This window comes from Ostrinia furnacalis, unplaced genomic scaffold, assembly GCF_004193835.3.
Source record: "Ostrinia furnacalis isolate ACB-3 unplaced genomic scaffold, ASM419383v2 OfSCF0831, whole genome shotgun sequence".
NCBI classification, from domain to species: domain Eukaryota; kingdom Metazoa; phylum Arthropoda; class Insecta; order Lepidoptera; family Crambidae; genus Ostrinia; species Ostrinia furnacalis.
Window position 1 is genome coordinate 179,897 of NW_021131070.1, and position 18,368 is coordinate 198,264.

Here is an 18,368-nt window from a genome sequence, read left to right on the forward strand (position 1 = left end):
TCCCGTTTTACCCCCTTAGGGGTGGAGTTTCGTAAAATCCTTTTTTAGCGGATGCCTACGTCATAACATCTACCTGCATGTCAAATTTCAGCCCGATCCGTCCAGTGGTTTGGGCTGTGCGTTGATAGATCACTATATCAGACAGTCAGTCACCTTTGAGTTATAATATACAGTGTGTCCGGGCATGTAGTGATCAAACTTTAAGGGCGTAATCTATGGACAATTTTATCGGTGAAAATACTTTAAATTTGGGGCTTGACCCATTTCTCGCATATTTACAAGGATTTAAGTTTTTAATTTTAAGTTTTCACCTCTTCCTTCAAAAACAAGTGATAGCGTGGGTAGTTTAACATTAATAAGCAAAAATTTTATATCATGCGATAGCCAATAAAATTATCTATTAGTAGAAGTAGAAAACAGATACAAGTATCATACATTTTAAGGGTGTAAGAATGGATTTAATTAGAAATAAACACGATTTTTTTCACATCTTTTTCAGTTATTTCCCAACACAAGAAAAACCAGGTCGTTAAGGTATGTTTTATTTGCATTGTATTATTAGTATTTGAGCCATTCTACAAACGATCATAGCAAATGTTGTGATAGGGATAGAGACATGCGATTTTTGGTTTTACAAAGGTAATACGATAGAGAATAATTCAAAGTAATAAAAACCACCTTTTATAGGGGCATTTTTTGGAGAAATTTATCAAATAACCAAAAAAACACGAATTTTTAAGCAGATTTTTTTCAGAAAGTATCGTTTTTTATTATTTGTTGGCATTTTCTGAGTATTTTATGTATTTTTTTAGTATCGTCTGTTATTTAGCATTATTACTATTTTTATTTTATCAGGATATACCTCTTAGTTTCAAAGTTATTACGATTTCTTTACAATAAGTACTTGAAAGGAAAAAAAATCTATAAAAAATTTAAAAAAAATCTAAAAAAATTTTTGACCACTTTTTTGTCGATAAAAATAGGTCTAGTTTCATCTATTTTCATATGTACACTTTAACGTGACTCACACTGTATTTAGATTTCTAGCGCTTAACTCAGAAGGGAACGGGAGCGAGACTTCCATATACAGGGTGTTAGGTAAATGGGTATATGAGCCGACACTAGCCCATGTTAACATGGTCATATAAATGGTATGGTGAAGTCAGAAAATTGATATCTTCATTTTAATTATTAAATTTTTCATACAAATCGGATTTTATAAAATTTATTTTGAATGAAAATTGAAAAAATTAAAATGATGATATCAAATTTCTGACCTCACCATACCATTTATATGCCCATGTTAACATGGGCTAGTGTCGGCTCATATACCCATTTACCTAACACCCTGTATGTATGCTCGCTCTATCACGTCATAATATGTCAATGCCACCCCTCCCGTGCCGCTCCCATACCTCAGGCATTGACTGAGTTAAGCGCTAGGCCTATAGTTAGCATAATAATAAAATAATAATAATAAACCCTACTTTTTTAAATGATATCAACATATTGTAAATATCTGTGTATGTTTTAGTAGAAAGAGCTGTAACTATTGTTGAAATTATAATTTGGTAGTAACTGCTCTATGAAATTATTCAACAAATTGATGTCAAAACGTAGGTACCTACTTATGTGAAGAATCACAGAATAGTAATAAGTACTTGGTAGAATGAACTAATTACCAGTAATGGACTTAATTATTAACTTGCTTTCAAGTTATTTTTTTTTGTTTTAAGGCCTTGTGTTAAGGTAAATAAAGTTTATATTACAGTGAAAACTGCTTTTTAAGGGGAAGGCCCTAGTGCAAGAAATGTCGATGGAAAAACCTAAGCGGTTATTAATACACACATATTTTAAGTTAAAATTAAATTGTTAAAGGAACTTAAGCCTAATTAAATAATGTTGGAATGCTACGAAGACGATCACAACTATTTAAATAGAAATAAAGATTTATTTTCATTATTTTATATTATTTCATTTCCAAAATTTCATTCTACATATACGTACTCTTCCGAAACTGTTAACCGTGGTATGGCGTATACGTTAACCGTGGCTGTGGCCTGCCTCTATACCATGCATTTAGCTATATTCCTTTACTTGGTCTATGTGCTATGTTATCACAAGATAAAACAATATCACAGTTAAAAACATGGTCAAGATTTCGAGAACAAAAGGAAAAGTTTTTTATTTAGCATCCATAATACTTAGGAACTTAGAGCGGTATAATATAATTCGAATAAGTTACAACCGTATTCACAAACGATGCTTGCTTAAGTGAAGCAGCAAATCGAACGAACAGCGTTGAATAGAGCTCTGTGATTGGTTCGTGTGTGACCCTGTGCGTCCACGCTCATAGTAATGTTTGTGAATACGGACGTAAGTTATAAACTTGACATAAACTGATAATCGAAGTATGGAAATTCATATAAATGAGTTGATTTATGAATTCCAGTTAGACGACTACGTTATGTGCTAAGTTATTGACAAATTATTTAGCATTGAGCACCTTAACGACATTGTTATAAAGACTGATTCAAAGATTGTCCTGCGGTTAACTCGGCTTAATCTTATTGGTTATTTGTTTATAACATTTATTTTTACATAACACAACGGAATGTTTCCATTGCCAAGTGTTTTTTCTTATTGATTCGGTAATTATTTTGTCGTTAAAATAGGTACGAGTGTCTAAACTCTGAGATGTAGACTGTAGGTTTTAAAAGTACCTAATTAATATCACCCGCTGGAAATTAGTATCGTGGTACACTCTCAAGCCGAGTTGGGGACCTTCTTGGTATACTTGGAAAGCCATTAAATATGTTTTAAATAATATTTTGTGTGCCAAATGATCGAATTCTATTTAATGAAATCATGTTATGTAACTGTTACATTGGGGTTTCTACCATGCTCCTACTTGATTATAGGTACATATGTAAAAATGTGGAATAATAATGAATATTAAAAAGACAAAACAAATTCATCTAAAATCCAGCACTGATTGTATTCAACAGCGGTTGTGATAATTCCATTCAGGTTTAGGAACCGGATTGGACAAATAATGTACAATCGCCTCTGTTAGTTCACAGTGGACACGTGCGCGGGCGCCGCTTCATACACCCACAGAACTAGACCTTCGCAAAGCATAGTTCGGCCAGTGGGTGATAGTGATACCACGCGTATATCACCGTAAAAATAAAAAAAAAAAATAATTGTGATATAGTAACTTTTTAATTGACTCCAAGTGGTATTACAAACTTTTTTAAATACGCTACCGCGTACTAATTACCATTAATCTAGGCGAACTGGCACGCACGTACTGGCTAAAGCGTTCGACAAAAACAACAAAAAAAAAGTTTTGATACAAAGTATTTGAACTGGCTGGAATTATGTGATAAAAATAAAAAGTAAAAAAATGCCGCGATATGTTTTGAAGTGCTAAAAGAATAAAGTTTTTTAGTTTATGATTGGTGAATAATTAGTGTTATAGAAACATCTCTGAGCCTAAAGAAAGTGGAAATACAGGTGAGTATCCAATACAATCTGTAATTAAATACTACTCTATTTTGTTAATTGGCCTGAATCTCACTTACCATAACTTTAGCTAAGTTAACCAGGCCGCGGAAGGATTTGTTATGTTTCGTAACTTAATTACCATTTATTAATTTTGTTCTGATTATCACATATTCTTCCAAACGTCAAAGCTTAAATATGTTTCATACGATTAATAATGTTTTTACACTCATTTGAATTATGATTTTACATGCATACTAGCAGTTCTAGTATAAAGCCAGGGTCTTTTTAACAATAGAGTCATGAACTTTAATATGAGGAAAACAATATAACTCCCACATAATTTTATAACTCACTCTTGACAACGAGTAGGTACCTATAATGTATTTAAATTGTTTACTACCGAGTTTATTTGAAATGTTTTATAGATATCTTGGATTAAAATCATAATATTTTACATACCTATGTAAGGTAGAGACTAAGAGGTAGGCTTGTCCATTTCATTTTGAGACCCATTTGTTGAGAGGCTCTACTGAGGCCATCGAGCCATCGAGCATTGTGCCTAGATCTTGCTATTAGTATTGAACAAAAATTCGATATTAGTAGTAAATTCGTTTTTAAGAATATCTTACACGGGTAAGATCGATATGATCGACATTGCACAGGCGTTGTTATGAATTTAACACAGTGTTTTATTAATAACTTTATACATACACTTAATGTTTTGGTATCTATGCAAACCACAGTTCTGTTCTGTGGTTCAAACCTCTAGTATTTACCTGTCTGTCTGTTGACCGATACTTGGTTTATAAGGGCAGTTGGTAAGTAGGTACTCCAAGATTTAAAAACTAATTTTCTTTAACAAAATGTGGCAATGATCAACATATCAACAAGCCTAGGTTTACCAAAACAAGAACATGTACAGATGACCGCACATCAGACTATACATTTTTGTTGCATAATAGCCTGTATTACAACAAGATAAGACGCTACTGTGTTTAGTTTGACGTGTTGTCGTCCGTATCAATGACCAAGTAATTATTTGCATTAGGATACTTATCTTATGTCATTTAAATATTAGTCAGCATAACCAATATGCTATGTCCTTTTAAAGCAAACAGATCCATTAACAAATATAATAAAAATATTATTTACTATAATACAAACTTTTCCATGAAATTTCTATTTTCATTCAAAAGTAAACGTTCATTGTTACCGACACCACCAAAGGCACCAAACGAACGCCTAGGTGTGCGGTTGCCGAAAAAGCTTTGTTGACAACACCACCGTATATAATGTTGGGATGCCATATGTTTTAAGACTATTATATCGAGCTAGTATACTCGTGAAGTGTGAAGTAAAAAATATAATTTTTCCTATGCGTTGATAAAAGACATGGTTAGGGCGATTCCACATTGCATCCGATTCGAATCCGTGAAATATCGGTCCGATATCTCTTCTTGGATTCGGATCGGCTCATAAAATTGTTATAGGTCACTCTAGCCTCCAAATGTCCGGAAAACTAGCCAGTTTTCTGCTCAGCCGAGCAGTCCGAATTTCCGATTTGTAAATCTGGCAACCATAATTATGCAGTGACATTGACCTCTTAATTTATGTGACAGTGATTCTAAAACACTATAATGCCAGTTTTGACGGCCTCTGTGTTCCGGCGCATCGTGTGTCGTCATCGGCTCTGAGACCTTTATGTTTTATGTAGATGGACATAGGATATTGCTGTTTTGTGAATGCTTAACGTAAAATTATTTTAAAAAGCCGTACTACTATCTTCACCACTTGGACAAGTGTTTGTTTTGTTGAGATGAATATAGACCCCAAAGCGCAAATACTAATAAGTTCCCAAAGTTCTAGGACTCCTTTATATGGGTAGAAACTGCATGTTTTTAGAATTTTATAAATTAGAAATTGAACTAAGAAACATTTTGATTATTTGTTAAGCGAGTTCTACTAGAAGCCCTTGTGTCTTGATTGTGTAATTTAGTAAATAACAACTTGTGTCACCAATTTACAAAGCACGCAAACTTGTAAGCAAAAATTAGTCACAAAAAGTACAAGATGAATCAGCACGCATAGTTTTAGTTCTAATTTGGTTTCACCTTCACTACACAATAGTTTCACAGTTCATTGAGGTCTTTCTTTTCCCATACTTATTACAAAATACAAGATCATCCAGAAGGCTTGCTCTACTAACTTCAAAAGTTTCTTCTAAGAATTAATTTTGACTATCTTTTTGTAAGGCAGAGTATTTTAAAGATTTTTTATTTGAGTCTAATTATACGCAGTAGTACGTTTACCTCTGCATACTTAGATAATAATACTTCATCCTTAAAGATAAAGAGATTGTGTGTTTTGAAATAACTTTTATAAATAATTATGAGTAACATTACAACAACATAATTATTATTATATTTAAATTGACTCTAGATGTCTTAACTCAGGGTAACGGAGTGCAACTGAAGTTTTGCAAAGAAGGGCAGCATGTACGAAGTCCTACTGTATTTCTCTATATTTGGTTTTTTAGCACATTTGTTAATCGCCCTAATGGCTCAATTAAACTGCTGTAGTTAATAAATTTGTCAGTTATATTGATTTTAGTCCACAACCAATAGTCAAATGTTACTATTAAGTAATATCAATACCGGGAAAACATAAACTTATAGTAAAAAATCTCTAAAAGTTATTCAAAAACAAATTTTGCTGATATTTCACCACTGCCATAAAAAATGATTATTAGTTATGTTAATTACGAATGATTACAGACCAAAAAAAAACTGGCCCTTATACGTAGGTGTAATTCGTAACTAGTTAAGAGAATATTATAATATACCTATTGTTTTTGCTGACCATGTGTGTTTTAGAAAAAAAATCAAGGACAGCCAATTATTGTAGAGTATGTATTCAAATTTTTACACGTGACCTAATAACTATTCTTTAGAAAAACGTGAGATCAAAAGTGATAATAAAATATTATCCTTGCCATGTTTATTTAACAGAAATTGCAATGCCAATATAATTAAACTATTAACTAATAAATTACTTGCTTTTGTCAGAGAGAACAGGCGATATAGCGAGTCGCAATGTCACCTAATTGAAAATAATTTATTAAATATTTTCTACAAAATATTTTAATGATTTTTATTTCTTTATTAATCATTCAGTTAAAGAGGTAGATAAGTTTTGACTATTTCCAATTCATGTAAGGTTCTTTAATATCCAAAAAGCCCGAATTTTAGAGGTAGAGGAACAACTTTCACAAACTGTGTACTAAAACCATACAATAAGATTTGAAATAGCAAATAGCCTAAATCTGAAGTTACAATTCAGATCTTTATTTAAATGAAATAAAAACACAATACTCAATGAATTTTAATTACCTACAATAACGAGATTAAACTGGTTTCTGTCACAATCACGAGGTATCCTTGAATGCCAATAGGAGAAGGGTGACACTTTGTTTCCGCTTCTAAAATTAGCATACTCTGATTCTGATGACAAGTAAATTAATTTGTCAAGTCATTTTTAGATTTTTTACCCCATTTACAAGGGTGATTAAGGTCACCTTTTGGTATTGTTTGCTATTGTAGGTCGATAGTTAAGTCATGCTATCTATTCACAAAACAGCTCCAGCTACTTATTCATTTATTACTTAGTGTCGTATAAAGGCGAACATTATGCCAAGCTATTCTCTGCTTCTTAACTTGAAGGGTCACACAAAAAGATGATCACAATAATTTGTCATGTACCTATTGATTTTCATTCTCTTTTCTTGATAGACTTGAGATATATGTATATACATTGTACAATACTAATTACAACCACAACATCAGCCTACTGCTTTATAAAAAAAAATTATCGTTATTTAGTTTGATTGTTCTCACTTTTCCTTTGCAGTTGTCAAAATGGCGGACTCGCTAGTATTCGGCAGCAGCGAAAAAATGCGCATTAACAGGAACATTCTGGTGCTTGGATTCGCCTTCATGGTCCAGTTCACGGCGTTCCATGGAGCTGCCAATCTGCAGAGCTCTGTCAACAGTGACGCTGGAGCGGGCACCTTCACCCTGGCTGCGATCTACTTCTCACTCATCATATCCAATATACTCCTGCCGGCTGTTGTGATCAAGTAAGTCTTTTTTTTCGTAGGATACACGTTATGCATTAACAGAAATGTGTGCATATACTCGTATTAGGTATATCACGATCTACCTAGCTGCCAACCTGAAGATTTTCTCTTTACGACTCGGTAGGGCGATCATTATTATTTAAAATAGTGCAGTGCAACTTCAACAACATATAAGATAGAACATACTTCTTTCGACTAAGTTGTATTTTTAGGGGTCTACCGAGGAAATACGACGTATTTGGTTTGATAAGCATCTTGTTTAGTGTTAATCGAAGCGAAGGCAATCAATTTTACTTAAAGGCTGTTGTTATTGGTAGGTTGTTGTTCTGGCCTTGACAGTCCATAATATTTTTTGTTAATGTGTTACAAAAAAGTTAATTGAGAGGCATATGCAAATTAATTATGATGAAATTGTATGTTAAAATTACCTACTAACTAAAATAAACAGCACACAATTTCACAGCTGTGCCTATGTCATTGATATTTATTATTGTTTTGTTGCACTAAATGCATTCAATTCTCATGGCAACGTTTGCTGGTGACCTCAACCACGCTACCGGCAGGTCACGACTCCTATCGGCTCCGATAGATCGCTACTAAGGTCAAAAGATAAGAATTTGAACTGCATTAAAATGTGAAAAAGTAAATTTATGCATAGGTGTCAAGTTGGTGGCTTGATATAGATGAAAGAATGCATCTAGGTTTACAGAAGCCATAATGTTGGAAGAAGGAAAATTCTAATGCTTAATTTTGATACGGATGAGTAAATACGGGATTTTTTGTTATTGTTGTTCTAAAGAAACCAAGTGGTGGCATGCAACAATAATTAACACATGAAGCAAGTTATATGTTACTACAAGCTTTGACGTGAGCTTTTCAATTTAAAATAACATTATAACCACAATTACTGTAAGTACTTAGTTTGTTTTGGATAAAATATTAGATAGGTATAGTGGATACCTTAAGTAAATCATTAAGGTACTAATGCACTGTGAACGCATATGTTTGCTAGAATTTCATATGTTTGTTTCACTATCAAAGAAATGCGATGGCAAAAGCTCTCAATATTTCTGAACAAGCAACTTTTTTGTACAGATGGCTAGGCTGCAAGTGGGCTGTGGCCCTCTCATTCATCGCGTACATGCCGTTCATAGCGGCTCAGTTCTACCCCAAGCTGTATACCCTGATACCAGGCGGCATGATGGTCGGATTCGGCGGCGGCCCGCTATGGTGCGCCAAGTGTACCTATCTTTCCGTGGTGAGTTAGATCAAAGTTAATATGAGTATCTTCAATAGTTACTTACTTATGCTTTCGTGCTCAAAACATTCAAAGATGATATAGGTACCTTTTAGTAGTTGGCACTTTTCATTATTTGGCTCTTCATCATTCCATCATTAAGTCTTCACTGCAGGAGGACGACCCTCTGACCTGATGCAAATGGAGTTAGGGAGGCGTGGTGGTAGCATATTTTTCCCTTAGTCCCCTTAGTTTTCCCGTAATTACGACATCGATGAGCAGAGTCGGAGTGTTCCTATTCTGCTGCCGGAAGCAACAGTTGACGTTTTAACTGCATGAGAAAATTAGTTTTCAATTAGTAGTTCTTTAGTTACAGGTCGCAGCTAATTTTATGAAGATTAATTGGGTTACAAATGGCTCTCTTTCAAATTACAGGTGGCAGAGCCGTATTCAAAACTATCTGGGGTGTCGGTTGAGGTGCTGGTGGTGCGGTTCTTCGGGCTCTTCTTCATGTTCTACCAAATGGCTCAAATTTGGGGAAACCTGATCTCATCTGCCAGTAAGTTTCTCAGTACTAAAGTCATGGTTTTCTGTAAGTAGAAACCGACTAGTACTTATTTATACTGCTTAAAAAATCGAGCTTATCAAAATGAGCTCAATAACAAATCCCAACTAATATTATAAATGCGAAAGTAACTCTGTCTGTCTGTCTGTCTGTTACGCTTTCCCGCTTAAACCTCGCAACCGATTTTGATGAAATTTGGCATAGAGATAGTTTGAGTCCCGGGAAAGAACATAGGATAGTTTTTATCCCGGTTTTTTAAACAGGGACGCGCGCGATAAAGTTTTTCTGTGACAGACAAAATTCCACGCGGGCGAAGCCGCGGGCGGAAAGCTAGTAGCTTATAACTAACGCCAGAATTCACAAACATTACTATGAGGTCTCACAGTGCGCGTGGACGCACAGTGTCACCCTGTCACAGAGCTCTATTCAACACTGTGCGTTCGATTTGCTGCTTCACTTATGTAAGCATCGTTTGTGAATACGAGTGTCAGTATAAACGTTCTATGGAATAATGTAATCTCAAGCATTCATTGAAAGATTTACCCATGCCATCTACATACATTTGTGTTACCATGCTGTTTAAATACTTAATTGAAAAATATGCAGTTAACAAACGGATCTGAATGAAGATAAGATTGCGATTAGAATACACAATATTAAAGATACTTGACTTAACTTGGGAATTCGAAGGTCGCTTGGCATCTTATTTCGATGTCACGTAATATCGATGATCGCAATTATAAGTTATTATCGAATAACTTTAATGAGATCATGGCATGAGCTGACGTGTTAACATCTTTTTGAAATTGATTATTGTACTTGTTTGCTGTATGAAGACTGAGGTCGGTTTACTTGAGCAAGGTGAGTAAATATTGTGTGTCAAGCAGGTGGATTGTTAGCCAGTGATTGGTTTTGAATATTTAGACTAATCAATCACAGCATTAAATCTATACTTGAGATTAAATTGAGTTTACTTTTGAACATCCCATCGCCTGATTAAAACGGCCAGAAGATCCGACATAATAAATCTTAATAGTACTAGTAACTATTTCTAAGTTTATAAGTTTAGATCAGATATAAATTACCTACCTATCAATTCTTAAAAGTGAACTTCGATTAGTATAAAAATATTATCAAGATGTCACTATAATCCGGGCCTTTTTAAAGCGAGAGTGATTTGCGATTGCCTTGTTCTGCTTAAAAAAAACTGAATTAATTTTTAACAATTAGACTAGGCGCAGACCACCGATTTTTAGTTGGCCGATAGTTGTGCCCGATTTTAAATTGTATGAAGAATCGGCCAAATCAAATCGATGTAATGTGCGCACTTCCATACATGCCTATACTGATCAACTGACGAAAAATCTATGGTCTGCGTCTAGGCTTAGTGAATTCAGTTCCCGGAAGAAAAAAAAAATAAAAGCTAATATGGTGACAGGAATCGTGGGTCCAGTTAAAAGCGGGGTCAGTTGACGGAAGACTAAATGTTTGTTTTAGCGTTAATTAGATACGACAATCACACAAATTAAATCATTGATAGTGGTTCTGTTATACAAGGAAACGGAAGCAATAGTATTAATAACTCCACAGAAGTACCGTTTACGATTTTAATACCATTTATCCAGTAAATGGACCTTGGTATGTTGCTTTGATTTGTCTTTATTATACATCTCGGTCACATAGCAATTGAAATATTCGATATTTATTTACTTAACGCCATATGTAATTATTACATGTGAATGGGTTTGATTTTTAATTACTATTTTATACACGTCTTTGAGTGATTGCTATGTGGGCCAAAAATAGCGCATATTAACGATTATTTATCAGTTACATTGGTTACTCTTGTTAAAAAAAGTAAAACTATACTCACCTAAGGACCCGTATAAGATGTGTAATGTCATGAGATTAATCTTAACCAAGGACCAATCCAAATAAGTGGTAGAGACATAACACCAAGCTGCCCACATTGCTGTGCCACAACTTTAATAGTAATAAAATTCGAATGATTCTCGATCGATGTCTTCTGTTTTTATTACACATTTTGAGAAATCTATTCCTTTTTAGTATGTCTCCTGCATAATATGATCTATGATGCCTTATCATAAAAAAATAACCCTCATTCATGATTTTCTTTTGTTCACAGTTCTCTCATCATCTCTGGGAGAAACAGCGTCAATGTTCAACGAGACCCTGATACCCGAAGATCTGCTATCAAACGTCACAGCGCCACTGGTGGACTTTGGGGCCACCTGTGGGGTTAACTTCTGCAGTGGGAGTGCTGGACATGTATGTTTTATTCTTCTTCTGTGTTGTAGCTCTATCACGTACTTGGGCCTTCACGAATACATTAGGTACATATTTGTCACTTAACGTATTGACAAACTATGCTTGCTTAAGTGAAGCAGCAAATCGAACGCACAGTGTTGAATAGAGTTCTGTGATTGGTTCGTGTGTCACCCTGTGCGTAAACACGCATTGTGAGAATGTTTGTGAATACGGGATTTATTCTTCTATAAAGTGTTTTGTATCCGAATCTGAGTATTACGACGCATAGGTATGTTGGATTAACATTCTAAGACTGAAATAGACACTTTTTTTATTTTGCAACCAAAGACTGGTTTATTCATAAATCATAAGTTTTACCTACGTAAAAAAAGGTAAAAAATATTTCAATCTTCAAGACAAGACATCGACCTTATTTGTTAATACCAATTTCTGTTAGCTAATGTGAATCCATATTATTGTATGTTTTAATGCATTGAATTCGAATGCAATTGAATAACAATCTCAAGGCTTTTGAGGTACTTAAACCTACGCATTGCTCTTGAGATTGTAAGTATGTTTCTAATTACATAATAGGCTGGTTTCCTAAAAAAAATTTTTCAATATAAAAATATATTGGACACGTATATTTTTAATTGTCAATCATACAAATAATTACAAAGTTATAGTGCGTTGAAGTTCCGCGCGACGTCACAAAGTGCAGCACTTTTACGCACTCACTGACGTCACGGGCCTTTTCTTTAGAACTTTGGCACGCTTTATCTCTTTACATTTTCATTAGTTTTAAAAAGTGAATAATAAGTGTCGAGTATTTTTTGATAAGCTAACTGACGGACTAATTAAAACTCTTGCTTTTTTACCCAGGAAATATCCCTATTATTTCTTAATTACAGGGAAACACAAACTTGGCCCCTCCTTCTCCGCTCAAGATTCAGGTCATAGCGGGGATCTACCTCCTGTGCATGGCCACTGCTGTCATTATGGTTGCTCTTGGGGTTGATTCGCTCACCAGGTATTAGTAAATAAATGTAATATCTTTGAATATAGAGCAGTACCTCTAGTACGAAAAACTTTCGAGTTCGTTTCGTTGCGTATTCAAAGTGTCATCGAAAAATTTTGTATGAAAAATTAAACAGCGCCCCCTAGGGCGGCTATAATATAGGGGGCGCTGTTTAATTTTTCATACAAAATTTTTCGATGACACTTTGAATACGCAACGAAACGAACTCGAAAGTTTTTCGTACTAGAGGTACAGAAATCTAACACTAAACAAAGCTTATACGGTACCTATATGTATAGCTAAATACTTTTTTGTTACGCATGTAACTATGTACATACTTAGGTATTATACATTCATGCATACAATTTTTTGTATTCTGCGACGATTAACTCGCGAATAGCAACTGAATTGAGAATCTACTTCTATTTTAAATTGGTAAAAATCTATTAAATGTATTCATAATACATACTTAAAAGCAATGAAGCCATTAAAATCGGAACTACTTCCAGGTACACCGCAGGTCGCCAAGCCACGTGCAACGGAAAATCCGGGCTGCGGTTACTGGCGGTGACGCTGCGGCAGTTGCGGCATAGGTATTGTTTAAATATATTTTAAATGTATATGTATACAGGGTGGAAACGATAAGTGATCTCACTCGATTATTTCTAAAATATACATGATATCAAAAAACTAATTACTGATCCTGAAAGTGCTTCATGAGCTCTATCTAATGATATTAATAATAAGTTACAGAATAAACTGGATCTATCCAAAAATTCAATGTTTCCTTCTTCCACACATTTAGTACTACCACAGTCATGGCACTCATCTCTTGACAATATTATAGCAAGTAAAGCCTAAAACTAATGTTTATTATGAATAATTTTAAAGAAGAATACAATTTACGAGTTTATTATTCAATAAAACAAAATACAATTCTAATATTGTGTGTCTGCCATATATTTAGTATGGAAGATGGAACCATTGAATTTTCAGATAGATCCAGTTTATTCTGTAACCTATTATTGGTACCATTTGAAAGAGCTCATGAAGCATTTTCAGGATCAGTAACCAGTTTTTCAATATCTTGTATAATTTACAAATAATCGAGATCACTTAAAATGTTGCAGTCAAAACTCATAATCAGTCAAAGCCCTTGGTCAATATCAATTTTGACTGATTTGTCAAAAGTAGTTTTGACCGATTGTGAGTTTTGACTATAACATAATAATAATATTTAACATTCCAATAATGGACGTCAAAATGTATTTTTCTACATTTTTCTTCAATGAAACTTTAGGTACTTACCTGTCCCCTGGGACATACTTGGTCTTATTGTGCCAGGGATTTAAAAGGTACGGGTATGAATATTGAAATAACTCATATTTTACTCAGATACCAGCTGCTCTTGCTGCCCGTTATAGGGTATATTGGAGCTGAACAGGCGTTCATGGCTGCCGATTTTACTCAGGTAATTTATCTCATTCGATTTTTATTTTAGTGATTTTTTTTGCTAAATTGGTATCTACTTTAATAGCTTAAAATATTATTAAATGCATATTTATTCTATCTTATTGCTATAACTCGTAAGAAAACTTCACATGAGACCCGATTTTATAACGTTATAAATGACATTCCCAATGTTACGTAGTAAAATGTCGTCGTAGCATCAATTTCCCATAAAAAAGACACAAACGCGTCAGTAATAAATTCTCTTATCACACTTTTTGATGGATTTTTCGTTATAGCAAACACTTGATTGAAACTTGAAAGTTAGTTAATTCGTCAATTCAATACCTTTTTATGACCGTAAATGCGAAGGGGGTTAGTCAAGTTTTAAAACTAGCCGTGTGGTGTTTTCATCGCTCCTACACTTTTGACACTGTTTGATTTTTGTAGCGCCGTGCTGTGAAAATTCTTATAATTTAATCAGGCGCTCGTTCGGCATCAAAACATTTTGGCTACTCTTATTATATGTTACCAGTGATTATGACTAATTATTCTTACGTAGACGTGGACACTTTTAGTGCCTAGTTGCTTGTAATTTACACCATATAACAACTCTGTTTCCTGTGATGGTGTGCCGTGTTTATAACAAAGTGTCTATGTTTGTGCATTTTGTAACTTAATATTCTCGCAGGCGTTTGTAGGCTGTGCGTACAGATTAACATCGGCTACTTGGTGATCTGCTTTCTTTAGAATATAATTTAGTTGCGCTATGACACGTAATACCGAACTTTATCCGGTATCATAAAACGACCGCGGGTTATTTTTTATTTTATTTGGAAAACCAACAGCAATACAATACAAATAATGAGACCTTAAATTATGTATCTGCTTAGCCATTTATAGGTAATCGCAAATGTTAAAAATACTGAAAACAATTTATGATCTGTTCAATTTATAATCTATCTGTGGACGTCCTACTGCGCTTTCCGGTACGTGACCCATGGCAAGTTGCACTTTTTGATCGAATCGAAAATCGAATCCGTCATAATTCCATACCAAAAAAAAGGCCCTTCGACTATTTTTCGACTGGTTTGCGATTATAATGTGCACTTTGTCTAGACCCTGTAATCCTGTAATTCTCTCAGGCGTTCGTAGGCTGCGCGTACGGCATCAACAACATCGGCTACGTGATGATCTGCTTCGGCGTGTTCAACGCGCTGGCCGCGCCCGTCGCCGGCGCCGTCGTCAAGCTCACCGGCCGGTACCCCGTCATGATTACTGCTTTGGTAAGTGCAGAGAGCAAAGAGTCGGATAGGCTCGTAGATAGTAAGACCCTAATCCCCTCCTCCAGGTGTTTTTTATAGAGGTTTTCTCCTCGCGGCTCTGGTACAACAGGACCCCCGGCCCGCCGTAGCGGGATACGGTCTGCTCCATGCCGCTGCTCAGTCAGCTCTGCTGATCAGAGAAGTGCCAAGAGCGGCCCTCAAAAGAATGGACACACCTGTGGGGGTTTTTAAAGATGCCCCCTTCATCGTAGCACGGGCAAATACCTCGACGGCCCCCGGCCCACTCAATTGTAGGTTACGGGTTGCGTGACAGGCCCGCCGAGTTGACGAGACCTGCCGCGCAGGTGAGAGGTTAGCCACCCGCGTGAACAGACCACGCGGACGTTGCCCAGGGTGTACCACGAGGAGGTCCCTCACCATCGCACCCCTAGATAGTAAGACCTAAGCTGGGTTGCACCATCTTACTTTAACTTTAGCAAACATCAAAAAGCTATCAAACTCCATACAAAATGCACCGTTATCGGGGTTTCATACTTGCTATCGAACGTCGAAGTATCTATTGTCTACATATCGACAATTACAATCACATATTCCTTTCTTATTAACATCATAGTGATCTGTTTGTTGACAAACATCTTAAATGCGAAATGGCTTAGCTTTCTTAATGGCTATTTCGTATCAAACGTTAAGTGTATGTGAGTGAGATTCTCTTGGACTGATTATTATTTTATAAGTTCGATTCCCAAGTGGGATTTCTCACTTTTAAATCACTTAAAAGACAAACCCACTCCCAGATTGATAAGAACATAATAGGTTTGTGGTAGCATTTTCAGATACTTGCAGACGTTTGATTGTTACTTACTCAAAATGACATAAAACTGTGTCAATAGATCCTGAACCTATGCCTCATCACGGCGCTCCTGCTTTGGCGTCCAAGCCCTGACCAATGGCTGGTATTCTTCGCGCTGGCAGCTGTATGGGGCACCGCTGATGCTGTGTGGCTCGTACAAGTTAATGGTAAGCACATTTAATTTTGTTGTTTCAGTGAAGGCCTTATGCCCGTCACCATCAATCCCTATTTTTTAAGTGACCCCTAACAGATGACAGGAATTTTGGTTTTCATAGGGATCACTTATAAATTAGGGATTGATGATGAATACGGCATTAGTCTTTTAAAAGCCTTGTTCGAGACTGCTGTCGGCGTCCTTATGGTAAAACTTTCAGGACGGATTTTTTTTAAAGTTCTATAATATGTTTTTAGATAGCGTGCGGTATTTTGACACTCTTTGCCGTATGAAGATAACTCCTGTACCTCAGGGCAGAGCCGAATAGGCATTTTAAGTGATAAGTGAGAGCTTTTTTGTCAGGAATATTCTTTCTCGTGAACATTACGTTGGATTATATTTTGACTTTTGTTCGAATCCGTCTCATAGCTATGAGTCCATTTTTATTCACTCTCATGTAAAAATGCTGTTGCAGCACTGTCCGGCATTCTGTTCCCCGGCGACGAAGAGGCTGCATACTCCAACTTTAGGCTGTGGGAAGCGACTGGTAGCGTTCTGTCTTATGCTACAGCTCCGTACCTCTGTGTGAGGACTAGGTGAGTGTTTCTGTTGTTGGATTATGATTTGTTTAGTATAAGATTTGTCACAGAGCCTTTTCAAACTCGCGATTTTTCGGCGACGCGCGATCATTTGCAAATAAAGCATCTTGCCTTGCCGAGACGCACAAATAGCTAGCGAAATATTTTTATTAAATTTTGACCAAATTTCGGCACTTTCTTATGAAAACGAAGCGTATGTGTCTTATAAGGCCCACGTAATATGCAGGAAGTTTGTTTGCTAAATGTTCAAATGAAAAGAGTTGATTCTACTGCTCACACACAACAACGCTTTTCATACAAGACCACTATCATAAATTCTCAATTATTAATTAATATCACTTAATGAGTCGCTGTTGGGAGTTTTTATGAAAAATACTTTTATGTAATGTTTGAACTCTAATGCCCTATTATTTGAGTTATCAGAACCAACTCTTTTACTTCTTTGTGGTAAGCTAATTTCCATACTAATTGTATTTTTGTCTAGATTACTGATCCTCCTCGGGCTACTCTTGGTGGGTTTCTCCGGCTACACCACAATAGAACTGATGGAGTTCAGGGCGAAGCGCAAGCACCACCTCGAGAGGAACTTTGAACTCGTGGCAGAGAAGAACGAACGCGATTGAAGAAGAATATTCTCCAAGTTAGTTCCAAGGATTTGCCTCTTCACTCGTAATGTTTAATATCAAAAAATATTGGACACATATATTTTTATTTATCAATCTAACAAATAATTACATAGTTAGGTGCGTTGAAGTTCCGCACGACGTCACAACGTGCGGCACTTTTATGCACGCATTGACGTCACGGGCCTCTTCTTATGAACTTTGGCGCTCTTTATCTCTTTAAATTTTCATTAGTTTGAAAAAGTGAAAAATACGTGTAGAGTATTTTTTGATAAGTTAACTGACGGACTAATTAAAACTCTTGCTTTTTGACCCAGGAAACATCCATATTGTTACAATTACATTTAAGTGCCACATATAAAATTGTATCCTGATTTGACGTCAACTATGGATTGTGTTCTCTAGGAATGTAGTAATAATGAAATTCTAATCGAACTTTTAAAGCTGGACCGCGGAAACATTTATACTTTATGTGCATATTAAAACGTGTAAAATCACTGCTATTTATTGCCTCATAAAACACATATTTTGTATAAAATAATCCAGGAACACGTTGTAATTAAAACATAACCAGCGTGATATATGACAGTATCCAAACGTACCATTATTGAAATTATCCAAATAAATATGCATTAGTTGCGTATATTTTTAATTTATAGATGTATAAAGGGAGA

The 18,368-nt window shown here is 35.5% G+C and overlaps 1 protein-coding gene across 1 annotated transcript; it reads left to right on the forward strand.

The window, feature by feature from the left end:
* Positions 1-2,940: 2,940 nt before the first annotated feature.
* LOC114350239 (UNC93-like protein) lies at positions 2,941-17,863 on the forward strand. The gene is made up of 12 exons (XM_028300944.1): positions 2,941-3,519; positions 7,417-7,645; positions 8,741-8,903; positions 9,318-9,441; positions 11,594-11,736; positions 12,627-12,745; positions 13,243-13,326; positions 14,129-14,204; positions 15,328-15,468; positions 16,359-16,485; positions 16,948-17,068; positions 17,556-17,863. Exons 2-12 carry the CDS (start codon positions 7,425-7,427, stop codon positions 17,692-17,694), a joined length of 1,458 nt encoding a protein of 485 aa, XP_028156745.1. The 5' UTR covers positions 2,941-3,519; positions 7,417-7,424; the 3' UTR covers positions 17,695-17,863.
* The last annotated feature ends 505 nt before the right edge of the window (positions 17,864-18,368 follow it).